General features: G+C 56.2%; 1 protein-coding gene across 1 annotated transcript; it reads left to right on the top strand.

Moving 5' to 3' along the window:
- Positions 1-6,792: 6,792 nt before the first annotated feature.
- MNT (MAX network transcriptional repressor) lies at positions 6,793-22,998 on the top strand. Its single transcript, XM_059380897.1, has 6 exons — positions 6,793-7,350; positions 12,576-13,155; positions 13,753-13,794; positions 13,942-14,053; positions 19,141-19,333; positions 19,472-22,998. The coding sequence occupies exons 1-6, from the start codon at positions 7,278-7,280 to the stop codon at positions 20,227-20,229; spliced, it is 1,758 nt and encodes a 585-aa protein (XP_059236880.1). The 5' UTR covers positions 6,793-7,277; the 3' UTR covers positions 20,230-22,998.
- The last annotated feature ends 1,141 nt before the right edge of the window (positions 22,999-24,139 follow it).

Below are 24,139 nucleotides of genomic sequence, written 5' to 3'. Positions count from 1 at the left end.
CTTGTGCGTTAGCTCTCTGAGACAAAGAAATAAAACCTTTAAAATAAATAAGTCCTTTATCAATTGATAGACAAGAATATTCCCAGTGTTTTAATTTTATTATGGTTATAGCAAGGTCATTTTCATATATTTATATGTAGTAAATATATTTTATAAAATTTATATATTGGCAAATATACACAATTTTATATATTTTATAAAATTTAAATTCTATTCTGTGTTCATTTTTCTACACAGGTGTTCTTTTTGTTATTGAACTGCAAGAGCACATTTGCCAATATTACCGTCCATTCTGTCATTTACCTTCCCCTTTTATTCATGGTGATTTTGTTTTGTTTTTATAATTAGGAGCCTGTAGAGGTGTTTTGTTTTGTTTTTGTTTTTGTTTTTTTTAAGATTTTATGTATTTGACATAGAGCGAGCACAAGCAGGGGGAGCAGCAGGGAGAGGGAGGACAGGCTCCCCACTGAGCAAGGAGCCCCATGAGGGACTTGATCCCAGACTCGGGGATCATGACCTGAGCTGAAGGCAGTTGCTTAACCGACTGAGCCACCCATGCATCCCAGGAGCTTGTAGAGGGTTTATGTAATCAAATCTGTTATGTGTCTGCCTTTATATTTTCTTTTTTTTTTTTTTTTTTTAAGAGAGAGTACATGAGGGAGGGGTGGGTGAGTAATGGAAGGTGGGGGGTGCCTGGGTGCCTCAGTGGGTTAAGCCTCTGCCTTCAGCTCAGGTCATGATCTCAGGGTCCTGGGATCGAGCCCCTTGTTGGGCTCTCTGCTCAGCAGGGAGCCTGCTCCTCCTCTCTCTGCCTGCCTCTCTGCCTACTTGTGATCTCTGTCAAATAAATAAAATCTTTAAAGAAAAAAAAAAAAAAAAGGAAGAGGAGGGGAGAGAGAAGCCGACTGCCCCCCTCACCCAGGGCTCCATCTCAATACCCTGAGATCATGACCTGAGCCAAAATCAAGAGTTGGACGTTTAACCAACCAAGCTACCCAGGCACACCATCTGCCTTTATATTTTCTTTGTTTGCCTTCATAGGCAGAACTCTTAACTGCTCTTGCAGCAGAAAAAAATGTTTCCTTATATTTTCTTATGACTCTTTTTGGCATTATTTTTTACATGTAACATTTGAATTTATGTTGGTATATGATGTGACATTTAAGAACCTAACTGTGTTTAGCAAATGGTTACTAGTCCTCACAAAGTAACTCTCAAGAGAGATGACTGGTAAGCTCCAGCACTGCAGTCTGAGGTATCTGTGATGGGAAAGGTACTCCCGCAGGCTGGGGTGTGGGGGGTAGGGTCATGGACTGTAGCATCCCCCAGCCTAGAAGTGTCAGGAGAGGTATAGGCTGGTATGTGGCTCCTGGAGTGTCCTGGGTTGTCCCCAGCACTGTCCAGTAGAGACTTCCCAATGGGCTCTGGGTCTTTAGAAAGATATCCAGTTGTAGGTGTGGAGCTGAGCCTCGGATTTAGGCAGTCTGGTCATTCACAGGCCACTGCTCAGGGCCTTATATACTATTCTGAGAGGGCATCAGTTATTATGAGCACAGGTAGCTGATTTCTTGGGTTTTAGAGACTTGACTGTGCAGCCTGCCCTTTGGGTGAGCTTGGATTGCTGGGACAATCCACCTCAGTCCTTTCCATGGGGCATTACAGTCTAGCTGCTCTGCCCTGGGGGTCCTCCCCTGTCATGGACACACCCCACCCCCACTTGACCCAGTTGGCTCTTGACTCACATTACAAAACTGCACCTTGCCTCTGCTCATAACCTTGCCCCGTCTCACTGCCAATGACCTGAATTCATTTTCTCTCATAAAGCCTCCTCTTCCCCCCCTCCCCAGAGGAATAGCTGAAGTTCATATCCTTTCCCTCGTGCCTTTCTGCTTTGATCAGCTTCTTCCTACCAAGTCTCCAGAGCCCCCATCTCTAGCCACAGTGTTTAGTTAGCCTCTTTGGTTTCTCAGAAAAGCTCAAAGTGCATGGCTCCTCCCCTTTTGCTTCAGAACTGCATTTCTTTCCTTATTACTCAGTGTCCACACCCAGGGCGGTTGTCTGGATAAAAATCTGCCCCTTTCCCCCAGTCACCTTTTCGGGCCAGATATAGGCACCAGTGAGGAATGGCTGTCTGCCCAGGCCCAGTTAGAAGCTCTTATTTCCTCAGTGGCCTGAGTCTCTGAGATTGTCTGGGCCTCTGGATCCTAAGTCTAGTTCTCTTTCCTTTGCCTTGTCACCCCTCTGCTAAGTTTATTTATTGGATACCACTAAGCAAAGCTAATAACTATTCCTGTCTTTAGCCAGAAGGGGAGAAGTTATCTCCCTATCACCCATTTCTGTGAGGTTTTCTAGGACTCTGGACCCACTTCCCAGGTTTGGCTATCCAACGCAGTCAGGGGAGAACCAGGCCATTCTTCTCATCCCAGCTGACACTAAGCAGCTTTGTGACGTTGGATAAGACATCTTCTCTTGGGAGGATAGACTAGATTATCTCAACTCTTCAGCTGTGAGATCATATGAGGCAAGGGAGAGGAGAAAGTAAGTGACTTGATTGTACCTGTTTTGTAGGTTCAGGAGAAGTCCTTTACTCAGTGGGAGTGGAGGAAGGTAGCTGGAGACTTTGGTGGAAACTGCTGGCTCTGAGGGTCCCACCTCACTGATGGCTGGATGAATACTATATGGAATACACCTCTATCAGAGCCATTCACAAACCTGCTCATCATTCAGACTGGGCTTGTCAGGAATCATGTATGGGCCACTTAATTTCTTCTTATCCGTTCTTAGGAAATATGATGCTCTGGGAACCTAAACTAAATGAGTACATCAGCATGCTTATGGGTCTTTGTGTGGTTGTAGGATCTCTATGCTGTGTCCAGTGTGGTGGTGGTAGAGAGCAAAGCTAACCTTTTCCAGGTATTACTGTGGAGTAGAGTCCTGTTTGTGACCTCTTACCCCACCCTGGCTTACCAAAGTTCACCTGGCCTTGGCTACAAGGCTACCTAGCACATGTTGGGCACACAGTAAATATTTGTTAAATGAATGTCGTCTGTGACCCTGGGTTTACTACTAGTTTTCTGTCCCTTCTTCGTCCTGGCTGGCTTTCTTTTTCCCTTTGGTCTTGTCTTAATTATGATATGTGAAAAGCTCCTTAAAACCACATGCAGAATTTGAGAAGTTGGTCCTGAACAGTTAGGACATCTTCTGGGATCTAATGCAAATACCTGTACTTTGGCTTTACTTCCTTTCTGCCATCTCATTATGTATGCATCTTAGAGGGTCAGGAAACTGATCTTCATACGTCTTGGAGTTGCATTTGTATGTATGTATGTATGCAATGCTTTGTTTGAGGGAGTGGGGTGGGGTGGAGGGTGGAAGACAGTCTCATTAAGAGAATATCTCTAGCTTGGCATATTAAAAAATTGAGGGATGAACTGGGCATTGGGATGCACAGACTTGAAGAGGAAGACTAAAAATAGAAATCCTTTCATGAGAAAGTACACAGTGATGGGTGGCCTAGGTGTCCCCCTGCTCTAAAGTTACTAAGCACCTAGAAGCCATAATAGAACTTTAGGAACAACTTTTTGGAGATGGCTGGGCTTTGGATCATTCCCAAAGTGTACCTTTATGCTGAAACATCAGAAGGCTTCTTTTCACTTTGCTTTGAATGAATACAGTTGCCAGCTTCTACCCCAGTTCCATCCCTTTGGAACAGGGAGCTGGGGCTAAAATGTTAAACGGCTCTCCTATTCATTCCCCTCTCCCCTTCTTCTTCTTCTTTTTTTTTTTTTTTTAGATTTTATTAAGAGAGAGAGATCACAAATAGGCAGAGAGGTAGGCGCAAGGAGGTGGGGGAAGCAGGTTCTCCGCTGAGTAGAGAGCCTGACATGGGGCTTGATCCCAGGACCCTGAGACCATGTCCCGAGCCACAGGCAGAGGCTTAACCCACTGAGCCACCCAGGTGCCCCTCCCCTCTCCTTTTATACCCACCTTGTAGGTATCTCCCACCCCAACTGTGTCCCTTCCCCAGCTTGGGAAACCCTGGCTGATATATTCTGGTTAGCCATTTTCAGGCTCCTGTAGGCAACAACGGCTCAGAAAAAAAGCCTCCTTTATAAACCCTTGCTTTTGCCTAACATCCCCTGGCTGCTGTCCCCACATGACCCAAATAAACAGATGATCATGTGAAGCCAGTAAGGCTGTTTGTTTTAAATAGCAAGCATCTCCACTAAGCTCTGGAGCAGATGGGGTATTGGGGGCAAGGGAGAGACTGGCATTTGACTCTGTTCACCCCACCTTTATCTCAGGCTTACCCACCCATGAAGGAAAAGGTGTCTTCAGAATGCTCCTTTTCAGAGGGGTGCCTACTTAATTGAAAAGAGCTGGTATCTGGCAAGAAGTCAAAAATTGGGCTTGGGCCTCTGTAAGAGACTTCAGGACTATTTGAGTGCTATGACCACTTGAGGACGGCAGAAGATACAGCTGAATGGAGCTCTCTGAGCATCATGGGCCACTGGACAGAATAGTACAGTGCTGACCCCCAAACAAAAAATTTGGTCAACATTGTTGCAGGTCACTGTTACGTTATATACACTGTTTAGTGCCCCACCCCAGCATACACACCTGTGTATTGCCTTCAAACTTCTCATTTTCTTTGGTTGTTCAGTGGGCCAGGCCAGCCACACTAGTAGAAGGTGGCAGATATCTAAAAGGAAGCAATTTAAGGACCAGCACAGATCTCGCCCTTCCAAGAGAAGGGCATTCATCCCAGGACACCTGGGCTCCATTGTTCCCACCCTCTCCCCCACCTTCCTTTCCAGATCCATCACAAGCCAAGCCAGTGGCACCTGGACGTGTGTAATGGCCTCTGCTCAGTTACAGATGTTAGGGCATCAAATGTGTGAAGATCAGATCCTTCCGTAGACTGCTGCTGGCAAACAGTCCCCTTCCTTCTCTTCACTAGGTTCTTGATTTCCAAGATCCGTGCAGGTTTTCTTTCCTTGGTATGTATTATGCCCTCAAAGGAAGGGAGCAAAGCCAACAGGCATGCATTTGTACCGGCTTTTTGTGCCTCTAAGCTAGACCCCAAAATAGGAACATAGCCCTCCAAGGGCACAGTGGGGTTGGGATGGGATGGGAAGAGATGGGTTGGCAGGATGGTCTGCCACTCAGCTGTCCTCATTACGTTTTGCTTTGTAGCTTTGATGGTGAATCCCAGGCTGCAGGATTCTGAACCCAGCTGGCATTGTCCCATTCTGAACTGGTAGCAAAAAAGGAATTTAAGGCTAGGACGCAGGGGCCAAAGGACTGCAGGCATTGGGCCCACAGAGCTGTACATGTGTTAGGGTGCTACCAAAGTGCCTTCAGTCGGTCTTTGTGCCACTACCAACTCTACCAGTGGGGCTTGTGTGGCCTGTGCCAAAAGAAGCAGAACAGCAGCGTTTCAGGTGAAGATTTTGGAGACCCAGACTACAGTATATTAAGTGGACAACTTCCTGTGCAGACAGTTTGATATTCCTACACGATTTTTTTTCGAATTGGGTGCCCTGCCCTGTTTCAGAACTGCCTTCAGAAGAGTCGTCGATGGGGTCAAGGATAAATACTCCTTCCTCCAGGGCATGCAGCAGTTGGCAGACCGAGTGACTTCAGACAAGTCCTCTCTCGTGTCTGGGCCTCAGTTTCCTTATCTGCAAAATGAGACTACTTATGCTGACAAAGGTCTAACTTTATGTTATGATCGTACCGCAGGCAGCCCCAAACACTAGCTCAAGTAGCGGCGGCAGCGAGCGCCAGCCCGGGGTCCCGCCCTCTTGGCGAGCGCGGTGGAGACCAGGCAGAGCGTCCCGACCCCCCGCCCCGCCCGCGGCCTCAACCGCCCAGCGGCTGGCAGGGCCAGGCTTCCGCCCTCCACGTTGTTGTTCCCGATTTGGGCCCCGCCCCCTTGGTCTCGGCCGCGGACGCCCGGCGTTAACTGCCCCCGCCCAGGCCCCGTAGCAAAGGGTGGCCTGTGGGGGCATCAACTTAGATAGGCGTGGACAAAGAAGAATTTGGGGGTAGAAAAGAGAGACTTCATTTGGAAGGAAGGGTGTTGAAAAGTAAAGGGTAGGCCACGGCACAACTGCAGAATTTTCCTCTCGGCGTCTCACCCTCCGTTCTTAGAGTGGACCCATCCGCACCTAAGAATGTGACCGTGTTAGACACTGGCCCTTTAAACAGAAGGCTGGCGGCGCGGGGTGTCCATGTGGAGCTGCTCCATGCCGTGTTGTCCTGCCCGCCCATTGGCCCGTGGCCCGGTGACGTCGTCTAATAGGATGCGAACGCACTGCGGGGGGAGGAACGGAGGCAAAACGAGGAACCGGATTATCGCTCCGCTCCCTCCGCCTGTCTCTGGCAGCCTCCTGCCGTCAGCTCCGCCCACGGGCGGATCCCGGGGGAATTGCGACAGCCGGGGTGGTTGCAGGAATTAGGTCACGTGTGGGTAGGGAGCGGAGACCCAGGGGTTAGGCCAGTCTTCTAAGTCATCCTAAGGTTTCCCTGACCTGGAATATCCTTATTTGAGCTAACTTAAGTCTTAAATTTTCTACCCCTCTTTTCTTCCAGCAGGACACACTTCGTTGTGAATGACCGCAACACGCAGCCCTTGCTCAACTTGTGGCTTGCCATCGGGGCGGGGCGAGGAGAGAAAGCGGAAATGCAGGGCGCGAGCGGGGCGGGTTATTCTCCCACCCCCATCCAGGCCACGTGTGCGCGCGCCGTCCTTAGTGGGCGGGGCAAGCCCGCTCAGCACCCCGCCCCTCCCTTCCTGAGACGCCGCGGCCCTGCGGGCGGGGGCTCCGGTCCGGGCTTTGGCTGCGGCCCCGGTGTAGTAGCGGGGGCGGCGGCCGGGGGCAGCGCGGCTCCTTCCCTTGTTGTGTGTGTCGGTGCCTCCTCGCCATCTTGTTGCAAAGCCTTTTCTTGTCGGCGGGACTCCCGGGGGCCGCGGGGCGGGAGGCATCAGAGGGGGAAAAAGAGAGGGAGGGGAAGGAGGGAGGCAGTGCCGCCTTTTGTTTTTTTGCACCAAAATTTTTTAAATTTGCAAATTATATTTTGCAAATATTTTGGGAAACATTAATTTTTTCTCTCCGTGCTCTCCCATTTTTCCTTGCGGAGTGCGCTGCGCCGCCCAGCCCTGTCGCCCCCCGGAGGTGATCCCTCCCTCCTGCCTGCCCGCCAGCCTGACCTGTGCCCCGCTCGCGGGCCGCAGTCTCGGCCCCGGCGCGCCCCCGGCAGCTCTCGGCGCGATGAGCATAGAGACGCTACTGGAGGCGGCCCGCTTCCTGGAATGGCAAGCGCAGCAACAACAGAGAGCACGTGGTGAGCGGCCGGGCTGGGCCCCTGGGGCACCGGGGAAGGGGAGACGAGCGACCCTGATCTCCGAAACCGCGGGCAGGACGCTTTCCTGGGCTGCCCGCGAAGCCGGGCAGCTCAAGGTTCCGCAAAGAGCCGCCGCCCGGGGAGAAGTGTTGGGGGCAGTAAAATTAATTAATGAATTCATTAACATGCAGAGAGGGACTCGGCTCCTGTGGGCGCCACCTCAGTTGCCTGCCACCCTGTGTGCACCTTTCGTGGGGGCTCCTTTCGCGTGGGCCAGCGGCGCCCTCGGTAGCGCTGAAAATGTGTGAGTCGGTGGGGGGTGGGGTGCGGAATGGTGTTGCGTGGGGGTGGCAGACCCGCGTGTGCGTGCGTGTGTGCACGGGGTATGTGTGATGCGAGCCTCGAGGAGAGCGGATGAACGGACGTGTACACGGGCGAGTGTATAGTGCACACGAGTGGGCGTGTGTGTAACGGAGTGGGGGGTGGGAATTACTCTACGCCGAGCAGCTCCCCGGCTTCCCTGGCCCTGTGGGGAGGGTGCGGGGGGCGCTCCCGGCCGAGGTACGCGCCGCTTGGGGCGGAGGCGGCCTTTGCAGAATGAAATGACATCGCGTGTCTTATGATCCTGGCCAGCCCCGCCTGACCCCGCCTCCCAAGCCTGGGCTGGGTCGCGCTTCAGGGGTTTGGGTGAGAGCTGGGAGGATTGGGTGTCTGCGAAACGGCCCGCAGGTCGTTGGGGGGCAGTCCCCGGGCCCCCCTTGCTGCGCCCCACTTTAGCCGGTGTGGAATGTGGCGTGTCTGCGCGTTCCAAACCCGCTCTCGGCTGGAATGTTGCGTGTGCCTGCGTTCCAAGCCCGTTGGTTACACCGGGTGGTGACGTGGACGGGCCCCGCCTCCGACCACGTGCACGGGGGACACTCCCGCTGGGGACTGAGCGGCCCGGCCCCTCCCAGCTGCCTCGCGCTCGGCCGGGGGCGGGGCCAGGGCGGGGCTGGCGAGTGGCCTTGCGCGGGGTTGGGCCCTGGCTCCGGCCGCCGGGCACCTCCCAGGGAGAGCCTGTGTACTGGGAGGAGGAGCCGCCGAGCTCACCTGCCGGTTCTTGCCCCAAACTCCTGTTCTTGATCCTGGGGCGAGGGAAGCCCTCTGAATCGCAGGGTGACAGGACATTTAGAGCTCACATACTCCCATTGACGTTTGGGGGAACGTTCTCACCAGGACCTCCTGGCAGTACCCCTAGTCACATTGTGGAATGAGCCAGGCGGAGAAGGGGCAAACTTTGGCGTTCCCTCTTTAGGAAACGAGGATTTCAGATGCTTCCAGTCCCACCCGCCCTGTCGGTGGTCCCCAGCTTCATGGTGTTGCAGGGTTAGGGGTTGGAGGGAAAGACCTCCGTTTTTCGGACCATTGAGAGGCCCTCGGCCCTGGATCGGTGTGTGTACGATATCCGGGGACTCCTGTCCCTTCCAGCCTCCCCTCCCTCCTCCTGACGGGTTCGTTGTGGTGAAGAGAGTGCTTCGCCCTCCTTTCCTTTCTCTCTGCCTATTGTTGCTTCAATGATGAGTCATGCTGGAGGTAGTAGTGTGTGTTGTGTGCGCGCGCGCCCTGCAGCTTTTGCCGCGGCGGCGGAGGGGGTGGGGTGGGGGGAGCGGCAGCGGGCCAGGGGCGGGGGAGCGGCGGGTTCTCCCGGCCTAGTAGGGCGACCGGCCTCTCAAGGTCAGGAGTCACTCGAGATCTGTGAGAGTGAGATGCTTAGATTTTGCGAGATTGATGGGCCGGGACCTCAGCCCGCGTGCCCCTCCTCCTTATCTCCGGGGTCCCCAGCAGGGTCAGGCCCTGGGCAGTGCTGGTTGTGACGGAAAATGTCCCGTTTGCGGACGCAGCAAGTGGGCGAGAGGAGGGGGTGCGTGGACAAGAACTGGAGAGATTTGAGTCACCTGCTGCCACCATCAACACAGTGCATTTGAGGGGTACCTATTGTGTCCTCTCAGGCACTGTGCTAGAGGTGAACAGGATTGACCCTGCTTTTTCCCCAAGAGAGCACTCACTTCACCTTCAGTTTGCCCTCAGGCTGATTGGTTTTATGGGGAAGGGGAGAAGCCCACCCCGCCCCCACTGCCATCTCCCCCACCCTTTCCAAAATACTAAGTCCAGAGCTGGCAGTAAGGACGACGGGAATGATGTGTGCAACACTGTGGAGGAGCCTGGGAATGATTCCCTCCTAAGAAGTTGCAGAGCCCTGCCCCTCCCCCAGGTGGTGAGAACTGGGGGCAGGGAGCTGAGTAGAGGCCCTGTTTAACTGAGTGGTCACAGTTTCTTCTTGTTGGGGCCAGGAGTTCTTAGGGAATGGGTGTTGCAAAGCCAGATGGACTCCAAAAGCCCACGTGCACACATGGCTAGACCTAGCCGCAGCACTTAAGTCTCAAATTCATTTCTTCCTCCTCCTTGAGGTTCTGTCCTCTAACTTGGGATGGGGATGGTGGGAGAGAAGAGGTCGTGTGTGGACCTGCTGACCTGATGAGCAGCTCTGAACAGGGATTCTCTTGTCCATGCCCCATTTCAATTTTAAGGGTGGATGTGTGGGAGGATGTGTGCACACATGCATGTGGGAGAGGGAAGAAGTGGTCAGCAGCATTGAAGAAGTCATTTCCAGCATTCATGGAGGTGGCTCAAATGGGACCGACCCTCTTCTACCTGACCTAGTCATATGGCAGGTGGGGGGTGAGGGGCTGCTGTATCCACAAGTTCCCTGTTGGCCTGAAGAAGGGGAGAACTCCCCCTGAACAGTGGAGGCTACCTAGTGTTGACTGTGGCCCCTGAATCACCCCAGATGTGTCATGCTGAATTCTCTGGGGCCCCCTCGTGTGCATATTTGGGAATGGGAGAGGGAGTGCACCCCTGAGTGCAGCACAGGGTTATTTCACAGAGACTGAATCTGTTTTGTTCCTGAGGGAGTCCCTGAGTGACTGCCAGTTTGCTCCCCCCCTTTTGTTTCCCCCTCCCCAGGGCATAGGAAGAGGGTCGCTGCTGGGTGGGGAGGAGGCAGGAAGCTTTGGTGGGCTGAATCTGGCCCAGGACACCCCCTCTTCGCCACCAGTCAAGACTTTCCATGCTGATCCAGGTGTGATACAGCTTGGCCATTCACCTGGGTCCCTCCTGGCACCCGTGAGGCATACCTGCCTGACCCTGGAAGAGAGAGGGTAGGTGAGAAGGTGGTTGCCATCTCCTGGATGAGCTGTGGAGTTGCTTTAAAACATGGGGAATATGAGGTTTACTTTCAGTCTAGATTACCAGGGCACCTGTCTTTGGGGCTTGGGGCCCTCTCTGTCGCACTGCTAATGGGAAAGTGTAACCCTGGTCCCAAAGCCAATGAAGGAATTTGGGTCGTGGCCCAAAGGAATGAAGGTGGGCTGTATTGTATCAGCTGAAGGGGATGGGGTGGGAGGAGGTGGGGAGCAGTATGGGGGATGGACTAGGTAGCTAGTAGGTGGAACTCTCCACAGACTTCTCTGCTAGTGTGGTCTCTGGGAAGCTGGAATGCAGAAAGCTGGTTTTCTCTGGGGCTGTAACATAAGCCAGTGCCAGCCGGAAAGGCCTGGGAGAGCCCTCATTGGAGCAGGCCTGGCAGCTCCCCTTTCTGAAGGGCAGGGGAGCTACGGAAGAGGCCTGTGCTGCTGGGAGACCGCTGAGTGCTTCCCCTCTCACAACCTTGCTCTACTTCCTCCTCTGGCCCCTTCTCCCCTGCCCCCCTGCGGGAGGGAGGAGCTTGGAGCAGGCCTGGCTTGTGCCCACCTTGTTGGTGGGCCTGAGGGCCCTCAGCCCCAGAGACCATTGGAGGGGTTGATTCCCTCCTCTATTGGGGGCTCTTAGTTTACCTGGTCCTCCAGCCCCACCCCTTGTGGCATGGTATGTTTGGGGCGTGTCTTCCAGCTCCTGCTGTCAGCCCAATTAGTCTGCTGTGTGGCCAGTCCCCAAACCGCAGAAGGGCTGGTTGACCTGCCTGCACTCTGGCCTGGGGGGCTACGGCTGCTCTCCAGAGACCCTGCCCAGCCCTGTAGTCAGGGAACCGGATTGGTGGGGCCTGGCCAGCCCCGGCAGGGTGGAGGTGGGGAGGTACTTGTGGCTCAGGAAGGGCCCTTCCCTTCCCCTGGTGGCAGCCAGCCCCTTGAGTAGGCCTCACCTTGAAGCAGGGCTGGCCATGGGGATGCTGAAGGGACAGGTGTGAGGCTGCTTTCTTTTCCTTTCGGTCTGCCTCTTCCCTTTCCCTTTCTTCCCTTTCTGCTGCTGGTGGTGGGAACAGCCAGGGTGAGGGATTTGGGACCCATGAGTTCTAGCACCACAAAAGGCAGAGAAGGACTGAATGGGTTTTGTGTGGTCTCTGAGGAAACCAGACACTGGGACCTGGCCTGGGACTCCTGGGCCTGATGTCCTCATGTGTGAACTGAAGGTGATGTCCCTGCCCTGCCTGTGGCATGGACTTCCATGAGGATTCAGATGGGGCGGGTGTGTGTGTGTACAGACATCTAGTGAGCATGTGCTAACACAGCAGGTATGGGCATCCGCCAGGTGGCTGGGTCTGGTTCCAGTTTACCTGTTACTTGCTCTGTGATCCTCAACAAATCACTTTACTCCTCTGAGCTCATTTATTTCATCTTGATATGAAGATGCTGCCTGCCTTCTGGAAGGTACTTGGTAAATACTGTTGAATACCTTCCCCAAAAGTTGTGCTCTGTTGGCCTCTCCTACATTCTCCTGTGGTGGCTGGTGAGGTCTTTCGCTGACTGGCCTCTCTCTGCCCACCATACCTATAATCCCATGCACCTCAGCCTTGTTGTTCCTGAATTTCCCTGCTCCACTAACTCCTTAACCTTCAGGTGGCCAGGCTTCCAGCATCCCATCTGACAGCTCCTGCTCTGTCCTTCTACCACCCTTCTCCTCTCCTAGCATGGATTATTCTGTTACTTGTCCTTCCTCTCATCCCCTAGGTCTTGGGCTCCCCAAAGGCAGAGACCAGGCCTCTTTTCACTGTTCACTGCCATGCCCCCAGCACTTAGCCCCCATGCCTAGCTGGGTGTGGATGGGCATTTGTGGTGTCTCAGGCTGAGCAGGCATGTCCCTGAGCACTGACTGGGACAGGGTCAGGGGATACTTTGTGGTTGGAAGATTTCAGAAGCCAAAGCCCAGGACTGTTGGCCTACTGAGAAACCCCTTGTGTTCTCTCTGCGTAGAGGAGCAGGAGCGGCTTCGCTTGGAGCGGGAGAGGGAGCAGGAGCAGAAGAAGGCCAGCAGCCTGGCCAGGCTGGCCCATGCCCTGCCTGTGGAGGAGCCCCGCATTGAAGCACCACCCCTACCTCTGTCCCCACCAGCACCCCCTCCAGCACCCCCACCCCCACTTGCCACCCCCACCCCACTGACTGTCATTCCTATTCCAGTAGTGACCAACTCTCCTCAGCCCCTGCCCCCGCCCCCACCACTGCCTCCTGCAGCCCAGCCTTTGCCTCTGGCACCTCGCCAGCCAGCCCTGGTTAGCACCCCTGGACTCAGCATTAAGGAGTCTGCTCCCTTGCCCACTAGGCCACAGGTGCCCAATCCCACTCCCCTGCTGCCAGACTCCAAGACCACCCTTGCATCCACTGGCAGTCCCAAGCCTTTGCAGCCCCTCCCCACACCCATCCTGACCATAGCACCTCACCCTGGAGTTCAGCCCCAGCTGGCCCCCCAGCAGCCACCCCCACCCACTCTTGGGACCCTGAAGTTGGCACCAGCGGAAGAAGTCAAATCCAACGAACAGAAGAAGAGGCCTGGGGGGTGAGTGAGGTGTAGCCGAGTCGGGACCGGTGGGATGGAGAATTGCCCACATTCTGGGCAGTGTGTGCAGGAGAAAGTAGCCCCCCCTCCTAAACTCATCCTTCAAAGCGTTATCCTACCTCCCCAGCTGAGAAGTACCCTGCTGTATTTGGACAGTTCTCACTGTGCCTGTGTCTATCCACACCCAGAGAGTGGGGAATGGTCATGGGTGTCTGTTGTTGTCAGGCTTCTTTGTTCTCTGACACCCTCAAGGATGGGCCGATGGCATTGCCAGGCCTTTGGACAGAGTATTGGATTGGAGATCTCTTGGGTGAGGGCTGGGGCCAATTGGCTATTTCTGTGAGCCCCAGGACACCCTCTTGTCTCCTCACAGGTGGACAAGAGCAGGATGGAGGGTTAAAGGGATTGTGAATTATGAGCATACATGTGCCCTCCAGGGGGTATATCCACCTCCGTGCAGGGTGAATGTCTCCCATGGCAGCTTTGTACGGAGAATCTGGGGAGCAAACCGCTTGTGGCATTTGGGGAGTGGGGGCAGGAAGGCCACCGAATTGGGTCCTCCTCCCTGAACCTCCTTCCTGTCTGTCTGGGTTTCAGGATCGGAACCAGAGAAGTACACAACAAATTGGAGAAGAACAGGTGTGTGTGCTTGCTTGTGTATCTCTGGGCCCGACCCGCCCCCCGTGGGGACTGCTCCCACCCTTGGTCCCCCAAGCTCTCCTGGGGCCTTCCTCTCCACCCCCATCCCCCAGGTGCTGGCTAACCAGCGCCACTCCCTCTCCCCAGGAGGGCCCATCTGAAGGAATGCTTTGAGACCCTAAAGCGCAACATCCCCAACGTGGACGACAAGAAGACGTCGAATCTGAGTGTGCTGCGGACGGCGCTGCGGTACATCCAGGTATGGGGGAGGGAAGCACCGCCGAGAGGAGGGCGGGCGGTGGCCGCGGCGCCAGCTTCCTCCCCACTCCCGCCCGCCCTCTTCCCCTAGCCGCGGCCCCGCCCGGCCCTCGCTCCCTCTCCGGCTCCCCCGCCCGCCTCCACGCGGGCGCTGAGCACATGGTTCGGCTGACGTCAGCGGGGCTCCCCGCCCGCGAGGGGGCGGGGGAACCGGCGCGCGTGCGCGGGGGAGGGCGGCCGCGGCGTTCCCATGTCCCCCTATCCCTGCGGGGCCACCCCACGGACCACCACCATCTGCACCACCCCCGCAGCTCAGTTTTGAGACCAGGCGCTGGGGTCCGCGTTAGCGTCCGGCGCGGTTAGTGTGCCCGCGAGTGAGAAGGGCGTGGAGCGGCCCCGGCGCCTCCACCCCGTCCGCGGTGCCTGGGCGGGAACGCGGACAGCCCGAGAGTATGTCGCTCGCGGAGGGGTGGGGAGTCCCCTGGGCGTGGCTGCTTGCAGACGGTGGCGCGCCGCTGAGCCTCCCCCCCACCCCGACTCTGACCCCAGAATGATTACGATCCTTCAGTGAGAGCGTTGAGGTGCCACGACTGGATTTGGGGGGTTAAACCTGGAGGCTGGGGAAATGTGGTGGTTCTGGGTGACCAAAGCAGTCATGGGGTCACCGAACCTTTAAAAAATTACGCTCTCCTCCTGTTTGGGTTTTTAAAAGCTTCTTTTCAGGAGGCCCTCCTGGCCGTGTGCCCCAACCCCCTTTGGGCACTGGCTTCTCTCCGCTGTACGGTGGGGGGGGGGGGGCTCCCGCCAGATAAGACAGTTGCCATGACGGCCCCGTGTTTCGGTTTCCTTGGAAACCGGCCGAGGGTTCCGCGTGCGGGGAAGGAGGCTGTGGGGGTGGGGCGGGTGGCCACGCTTGGCTGCCGCGGAGACTGAGTCGGAACCGAGCCGTTGGGGAGTGGGAGGGACTTAGAGCTCCCAGCCCGCGCGGGGTGGGGGCGGGGGCAGCTTGGGGTCCCTCTGCCGGCGCACTAGGGCACCTGGGGGCGGGGGTGAGGGGGAGCCGGGCAGCGTCAAAGGTCCCGTGGTCTGGGGTCCGACCGAACTATGAGCCAGAGGCGTCACCCACCCCCTACCCCACCCCCAGCCAAGACTGCGGGGTCACAGCCCTGAGGTAACCGGAGCCTGACTCGTTCGGGGGGCGGAGGCGCTGTTACGCCACTGCTCCCAGCCGGCGGCTCCCTCCCGGCCTCCTGCGAACGCGCGCCCTTCCGCCCGCCCTGCAGGCGAGGAGGCGTGGTTGGCGGGCCTCCAGGCAGCTTCCCGGCACCCGAGAGGGGTGGAGCCGGGCTCGGGGATTGGCAGGGCCGGGGTGGGGGCGGGGCTCCCGCGCGCCGATCGGTGGGGTGCCGCGGGCTCGGAGTGACGCTGCAAAGCCGAGTCCGCGTGGGTGCGCGCGTGCTCCGGGAGGGGAGGGGCCTCGTTTTCGGCCCGTCTGGCCTCGGAGGAGGAGGGGCCCGAGGAGCGGGGATTGGAGGGTCCCCAGGAGGCCTACTTCTGACATGTTTTTATAGAACTTGGGTGTTGAGAATATTACGGGTTCTTCAGTCATTCACAGTCACATGACCTAGGAGCAAATCCTTGTCCAAATGCTGTGACGTTTTCTGTGAATATCAGTTTCTTCTGTACTGCCATTTTGCTAAATAAAAAAAAATAGTATCTTCCTCTTGGGGATGTTAGGAGGATTCGCGCTCTAAATACTAACTTAATCGCAATTACTAAGACAGGGGAAGGATGGAATAGCACATTCCACTTTATAGACAGGTAGCAGACTTGGGTCTAGGCTGAGTAGGCAGCGAGGTGTACCCAGGCTGTTCGTAAGAGATACTTGTAACTGGGGCTGGCAACAGAGGCAGAAATAGAAAACTGACAAGGCCTTCTAAATCCTTAACCTCACTCATTTATTCATTTAGGTGCTTTGGACAGCTCTGTCTGATTTTGAGAGTAAAGCAGGGAGCAAAGAAAAAAGTGTGGGTCTCTGTCTTCATACATTAGTCACATGTTTGGTGTTGATGGCAGAGGAGAAACAAAGGACTGTGCCATGAGGATGTAGTAGGGACAGGGGTCACAGAATCTGTTCTAGGGAGTGAGGGAAGTTGTAGCTTGAGGAAGGGGCATTCAAGCTGGGACCTGAAGATTTCAGGATGACCTAGGCAAAGCAGAGGGCAGAAGGCCCAATGCCTTCTCCGAAGTTTCTCCAGCCCTGGGGAGCAGAATGCAGTTTTGGAAGTTAAAGGTGGTCACGAAGGTTGCCATGGAGAGATGGGGACAGCAGGGCACTAGCTGGGAGTGAAATAGCAGAGAGACCACATTAGCTGTGTAGACTCAAGGCCCTGGGTGTGTGCTGAGATGGGCAGGCTGTCACCCCGGCCAACTCAGGGTGGCTTGGAGGTGCTTATGGGATCTGAAGCAAGCCACTGTGAAGTGGAGGAAAACAGGAAGAGGAGTAGGCAGGTACCAAACTATGCATCCAGGCAGTCTTAGGAAATGTGTTTAAAATGAAGCAGTGTGGACAAAGCTAGAATCTGGGGAAACTCTCCAGGGGCCTCTAGGCTTGTGGAGAACTGGGCTGGTTAAGAAAAAGAGGTCTTGACCTCTGAGTTCCTCCCAGAGCCAGAAATCTGCTCTCCCTGTGTAAAGTTTAGGACAGCCACTTCCAGCCCCCAGCAGCCAGGTTCAAGTGAGAGCTGACTCACCACAGGCCCTATCACTGGTATGGTCTCATCTGATGTCATGTCCAGCACAGGCCTCTCAGGGTAGAGCCAGGTGAGAAGCCAGATGTGTGTGTGTGTAAGGGAGGGACTTTCTGGCAGAACTGTGGAGAGAAGCAGGTTAAATCTCAAAAACCAGGATGCAGAGGAGGCTGTGTGTGGCCCAGGGCTGCTGGCCGAACTGTAAAGCCACCGGGTTTCAGGCCAGAACAGAGTAAGGTTCTATCTGGGTTATGTGTTGGAGCAGTAATGGTTGGAGGCATCTTTGAGTGGTGAGGTCAGAAATACAAAGAGCTGGGACGCCTGGGTGGCTCAGTTGGTTAAGCAGCTGCCTTCGGCTCAGGTCATGATCCCAGCGTCCTGGGATCGAGTCCCACATCGGGCTCCTTGCTCCGCAGGGAGCCTGCTTCTCCCTCTGACTCTGCCTTCCACTCTGTCTGCCTGTGCTCGCTCTCACTCTCTCTCTCTTACAAATAAATAAATAAAATCTTTAAAAAAAAAAAAAAAAGAAAAAGAAATACAAAGAGTTTGGAGATACTGGAGGGAGTGGGTGAAGTCGAGGATCTTGCCATACCCAGGAGGGGCAACTGAACAGCCAGGAAGGCTGCTCTACTCGTAGTAAATGGAGTCCAGGGAAACTCGGTGTGATGGATGACTGATTCTCCTGTGATAAAGGAGAGGGACAGGATAGAGGTGGGAATCCACAGGCTCACATCCTCACAGATCATTTCCCTGGGGCTAAGATATGCATAGTTCTGTCCGGGCTGCTGGTAGGGTCAAGGGAAAAAAGCTAATTATGGAGTAGTCTTGGCTTTTACTCACAGCATAGGACAGGTGAGGTGGAAAGACAAAACAGGAAGTTTTTAGGGATGATTTTAGTTTGTGATTAAGTACTGATGTCTTATTCAGTGCTCAGGTGTGGGCTTGGAGTTCAAGCAGATAAGAGGCAGAGAGGTGAGAAAGGGTCTGTGTGTGTGAGAGGGTTCAGAGGAAAACCGAGACTAGCTGGATAGTTTGGTGTATGCAGGGTTGGTGGGTTCTGCACCCATGTGGCCAGCAAGCCTTGGAAGCCCGGAGGAGCTCAGGAGCAGCGTGGGTTCCCAGATTCCAGGATGCTGTAGGGCAAGAGTGGCCATGTTTGGTGGCCCCAGCACTCCTGACATGCCTGGGCCAAGGAGAAGCTGGCAGTGGGGAGGCCTACGAGACTTCGAGGTGTCCGTTTAATAAAGCGTCAGAGTCAGGAGGTCACAGAGGACAGGAGCTGAGGTGAAGGACACAGGCTGGCCTTTTGGAGCTGCAGAGAAGTCTCTCATGTGAGGGGAAACTGGGGATCCTTCTGATAGGTGAGGCATGGCCTGTGTGAGGGTCCCCAGCTGCCTGTGCGCCTGGAGGGGCTGAAGCAGCTAGGGGTCCCATGGCCAAGGGCATTCCCTTCTGGTGTTCTTAGTGAGGTGGGTACCTCCAGGTCATGGGACAGGGCCAGCCCGGACCCTGTGGTGGAGGTGGCGGCAGTGCTCAGTGTGAGAGGTGCTGTGGAGCGGTTGTTCATTGGTCAGTGCAACTCAGCTACAGGTGTGGAAGGTGGGGGGCACATTCCAGGGTTTGGGGGTCGGTCAGTAGCCCAGAGGGCTGCGGGCAGTGAAACCACGTTGTTGAGAGACAGCCCAGGGAGGCACCATGGGGAGTACCCCATGGCGGGCCGGGCGAGGGGGCAGAGCCAGCAGCTGCCTGGGATGAAGGAAATGGAGGCAGGTTGGGAAGAAATGCAGGGGGTCCAAGTGCAGGGGGAGGGGTCGGTGTGCCACAAAGTCTCAGGGGCATGCTCAGGGATACTGAAATGGAGACGACTAGGGGATGATGCTGTGAAGAGAAGGGCACGATCGTGTGGGGTTCTTTGGGGAATGAGTTCCAAGGAGGGTAGCTTGTGGCTCGGTGACCAACAGCGTGGTATGAGTGGTGCCTTGAGCAGCACCAAGAAGTCTGTTTCCCCTTCTGTCCCCCACAGGATGGAGGGAGGAGGCTTCGGGGAGGGTGGAGGGGAGGGCGTTTATCCTGGGGTCGGGGAGCTGACCTGCATCTGTGCTTTCTGTCAGTGGTGCCTGCTAGAGCGCCTGCAGTCCACAGGACATGGGCCCCCCCACCCTGGGGCCTGGCCAAGAAGCAGGGGCAGCTGTGGTCTCCAGCAGCCCCCTCCCTGCGGGCCTACCACTGGGGGCTGAGGGACCTTGAGAGCAGGGTGCCCCAGGGGAGCGGTTGGCAGTACTGGATGCCTTAGAGCTCCTGCTCAGGGTATGCTTCGGGTCCTTGCCTTGTTCTCCAGTCTCTGAAGAGGAAGGAGAAGGAATACGAGCATGAGATGGAGCGGCTGGCGAGGGAGAAGATTGCTACCCAGCAGCGGTTGACAGAGCTCAAGCATGAGCTGAGCCAGTGGATGGACGTGCTGGAGATCGACCGTGTGCTCCGGCAGACTGGCCAGCCCGAGGACGACCAGGCCTCCACCTCCACGGCCTCTGGTGAGCACCCTCCTGCCCCTCCCTGGCCAGGCCCTTGCCCCCCAGCTCCCTGTCCCCAGACCCTGGGGGCATTTACTGCTCCGGCCTCTTGTTTCCCCACCCTTTCTAACCTGTCCCTGTCCCTCTGTCCCCCGACAGAGGGTGAGGACAACATAGACGAGGATATGGAGGAGGACCAGGCTGGCCTGGGCCCACCTAAACTGAATCATCGCCCCCACCCGGAGCTGCCGAAGCCCCCGCCCAACGCTGCCCCTGCACCTCTGCCTCCCCATCCACACCCCCACCCCCAGCCTGTGGCCCTGTCTCCCGTCCACCTGCCTGGGCAGCAGCCACCGCCACCACAGAAGACACCACTGCCGGCCCCTCCTCCCCCAGCGGCTGCCCCTGCCCAGACGCTGGTGCCGGCTCCAGCCCATCTAGTGGCAGCAGCTGGCGGGGGCTCCACGGTCATCGCCCACACAGCCACCACCCACGCCTCAGTCATCCAGACTGTGAACCACGTTCTCCAGGGGCCAGGCGGCAAGCACATCGCCCACATCGCCCCCTCGGCCCCCAGCCCTGCTGTGCAGCTGGCCCCCGCCACACCCCCCATCGGCCACATCACCGTGCACCCTGCCACCCTCAACCACGTGGCCCACCTCGGCTCCCAGCTGCCCCTGTATCCGCAGCCCGTGGCGGTGAGCCAGCCTGTGGCGGTGAGCCACATTGCCCACACCCTCTCACACCAGCAAGTGAATGGCACAGCTGGGCTGGGGCCCCCGGCCACTGTCATGGCGAAGCCAGCTGTGGGGGCTCAGGTGGTACACCACCCCCAGCTGGTGGGCCAGACAGTGCTCAACCCTGTGACTATGGTCACCATGCCCTCCTTCCCAGTCAGCACGCTCAAACTGGCTTGAGGAGGAGGCCACTCAGAGGCCCCCAGTGGGGGCAGGGAGGGGGCCCGTCCCCCGCTCTCCCACCCACCAGCTCCACACATTCCAGCCAGGCCCAGGCCCGACCCCCCCACACACACCCACCCCCAGGCCTCCTAGGGGAAGGGGGTGCAGAGACTCTGAGCCAGGGGAGGGAGGGCCACCCCAGGGAGCTGGGCACAGGGCAGGGGGTTACCCCCACTGCACTAGGACTTGATCAAGTGATGAGACACTCTTGTGAATGTGCCACTCTGTCTGGCCTGGTGCCAGCTCCAGTGCCGTTCCTGCCTCCCCACTTTGTACCCTGCAACCCCGTGCGATGTGGCTGTTGTGTTCTCCCGACTTCCCTGCTCTGCCTGCCTTCCTGTGCTGCTGCTGCTGCTACTGCTCTGGCTGATGAGGTGGCCGAGCTCCCTCTGTCCTTAGCCTCAGCCTTCTCTTCCCAGGCCCTCAGAGGGGAAGGGGGTAGGGAGCAGGACTGAAGCAACTTGGCCCAGGGAGCTGGGGAGCTGGGTGCCTGGGGGGCTCTGCTCCGAGTACAGATGACAGATCCTAGGACACAGCGGCTGTGTGGTCCCATCCTGACAGTTGGGCACCCCAGCCTGGGACTCTCCAACCCAGTCGTAGTCACTGATTTGTTACCACAGAAACTAGTTAAGAGGAGTCTCTACCAGCAACTCATCCCATGCTGTTGCTGAGCTCCCTGAGCCTCCCCCGCCCCCAGTCCTTGCCACTGGGCTCCTGACCTCAGGAGGGTAGGCTGAGGGTGGAGGGTGGGAACGAATGGCTTGGCCGTCCTGCCCCCACACCCACCCCACCGCTGGCCTGGGGCTGGACTGAGGAGAGAGCTGCTCTGGATCTCTGTCCCCAGCCCTGGGCCTGGCTCTTAGCTTCCCAAAAGCAGAGGGGCTGGGGTGAGGTCACTTCTGCTGTCCCAGTTCCCTGGCCTCTGCTCAGAGCCATGCGCGCCCCTGAGGGGTGTATGCTGGAGTGTCTCCTCCTATAGCCTCTGGTCTGGGTCTTAGGAAGTCTAAATCCAAGGCCTGAGCCAAATCCCCAGCATCACCCCCCCTCCCCGCGTCCCTGATGCCCTGGGGGGACCTGTAGAGCAGGGAGGAGGACTGCTGCTTGTGCCCCCAACTGATTTGTCTTTGGCATCATCTCTTTCCCCTGAACATCAGCTTTTCTCCAGTGGGCTCTTCTGAGTGTGCCACAGCCTTCCTCTGAGGAAGGTCCTTAAGTTGGATCTAGGGCAAGGCTGAGCTTGGGGTGGGTAGTGAGGGGGCCTTTGTGCAAGGCCTGCTTCTTTCCCTGCCTTTGCCTCTGCCCACTGCTTTGGCTTCTCTTTTTATGTGGGTATTTATTACAAGTGACCTTGTGTTAGACACACAGTTGTACACATGTGCACACTCGCCTCCCCACCTGGACGCACATGGTGGCCTTTCAGCATGGGGAAAGGAAGCCAGTGTCCGTAGGTGTGAAGTTTGCTTTGACGAGCAAGGGGAGCAACCTACAGGAAACTGAGGAGGCTGGCAGAGGTCCCTTTCAGTTCTTTCCTAGTCTTGGAGACCTCCCAGGGGCCTGGTCTCCTTTGTCTTGCCTGGGGTGGGGAAAGGGAAGGCCTCTGGTCATCCTAGAGGCCCCCAATAGGGAGCTTCACACCCCACAAGCTCCCTGCCTTCCTGTCCCTGCAGCCACCTTCTGCCAACCCTGGTTCTTGGGGAACCAGTCTCCGCTTTTCCCTGAGTGATACCAACTGAAAGAGCAGAGGGAGCTGGACGGGCCTGGTGCCCAGGGAATAGTCAGAGAAGCATTGGGGAGCCTGCCCTTTCAAGCTCTGTTCACCTCCCTGCATCCTGAGGCCATTCCAGAGTTGAAAGTGTGTCACCCAGTGGCCTCTGGGGCCTGCACAGATACCTCATCCGCCCGCTCACCGCCCCTGCCCCTCCCCACCCCTAGCAGTGGGGGCCTTCGAATCTAGTGCCGAATGACTATGTCCAGATTGGTGATGATGGGTGTTGTTGCTGTTGTTTTTGTTGTTGTTTGTGAATGCTGTGATGCTGTGTGCCCGAGAGGGCAGCCACCACCCAGCCCTTCCATGGGCATCTCCCCTCTGAGAGCTGTCAGGACCACGTCTGTCCTCACCCTGTGGGACCGCCTGCCCCTCCCCCTCCCCAGCCCTTCCAGCCTGGGGGACGCGTGCGTGTACACACACACACACACACACACACACACACACACCCCTTACCTCTCATGTGTGTTTTACTTTTTGACGTTAAGAGTGGCTCACTGGCTGGGAGCTTTTACCTCGGGGAGAGGGGGTGGTTGGTTCCTTGGGGGCCAAAGAAGGGCAGGGAGTGCCTGGAGGGGAACTGGGGGGTCACTATAACCCCTGCTCTCCAGGAACAGCTTCTCCCCCATCCCAGGGTTCCACCCCCATCCCCCAAAGAGGTGGCCCTTGTTTACAGTGAGGACTTGGTCACTGTGTCTCCGTTTCCTGAAATATAAACTGTAGCGACCCCAGACTGTAGAGATTTTTATGTGTTTGGATACATCTGCTGTGTGGGAAAAAAAAAAAAAAAAAACCTACAAAAAACCCTAATTTTGTACATATTGTATTTTTACTATTGAACTGTATTCTAGTGGCTGTTCATGCTCCAAGACTTTAGGTATTGAGACATGAATACTATCCATGTAATAAGCACTTGCCTGGAATAAAATATAAAACTGAAATAAACCTGCACTGAAACCAGAGATGGAGCCGCCAGGCTGCAGCATCTGGGTCACTCTATTGCCACAAGAGGCCACGACCGCTCGGGAAGGACCTCCAGCAAGAATCACCGGGGGTCTCACCCTGTCGGCGACCCTCAAATGGGTCCTCCAGCAGCTTCCATGCTGGTCGGTTTTAGAAGACATGGCCTTCCAGTTCTGACACCAACGTTCAGTCCTCAGCAAGCCTTGAGAACTGCAGTGCTGGTCTTCCTTACGCTTTTGTAATACTTCCTCAAACCATTCGTACAAACACTATCTTGTTTCATCTCTTCACAGCACAGTGGAATACATAAGCCAAGAACTAGCCCTGTTCTGGCAGGTAAGGAAACAGGTTAGAGGTGGCTGAGTGACGTGTTGTGGTCACACAGCTGGCCTGGGAGCATGGGGAGTCAGAGCTCTGGGCAGGGTTTCCCAGCGTGTGCCACTCTGCCTTGGGGCCTGCCAAAGAGCTAGCTATCCCCAACTGAAGAAAGTTCCAATAGGAAAGGTGGAGGACCCCCGGGGGGTCGGGGATTGGGGATCAGTGCAAGGAAAGGGGAGAGGCTTCCTGAGAAGGGAGATGCTTCTGAGGTGCTAAGTCAGGCCAGGTCATCTGGGGAGTCCATATGGGAAAAGAATAAGAAGTTGGAAGTCAGAACTCAGAGAACCATGTCCTAAGATGGGCCTGGAAGACCTTTGTCCTTAGAACTGCATCTGTCCCAAGTTAGGGGAACCCAGCCCTTTGGCAGGCTGTGGCAGGAGGAAGCATGGAGGGAAGAAAGCGGCTTAGCTATAGACAGGCTGCCTCATCCAGCTCCCCGACTACAGCTTCCCCACTCCCAGTCCCAGCCAGAGGAATGAAGTTAGCTTCTCTTCCTGGGAGGGGTTATCCTTAGGGAAGGACGGGATGGCCACGAATGTCTTGGGGTCCCCTTCTCTGAGAAAACGCTAACCTCAAGAAAGGCCCATCCGGTGCCCCTCCTTGGCCCAACAACGCGGCCAGCCCCTTCGCTTGTGAGATGCTAGCTCCCTCTGCTGGTAGCTAACAGGAAGAGAGGCATCCCTTGACTTTAGGGAAAGCCTATAGTTAGGGTTAGTGTCCCACTGTCTGGCACTGAGGAGAAAGATGAAGCCTCAGCCTCTG

This window comes from Mustela nigripes, chromosome 16, assembly GCF_022355385.1.
Source record: "Mustela nigripes isolate SB6536 chromosome 16, MUSNIG.SB6536, whole genome shotgun sequence".
NCBI classification, from domain to species: Eukaryota; Metazoa; Chordata; class Mammalia; order Carnivora; family Mustelidae; genus Mustela; species Mustela nigripes.
Note: the sequence above shows the minus strand (reverse complement) of the source record. Positions and strands in the feature narration are given on the sequence as shown.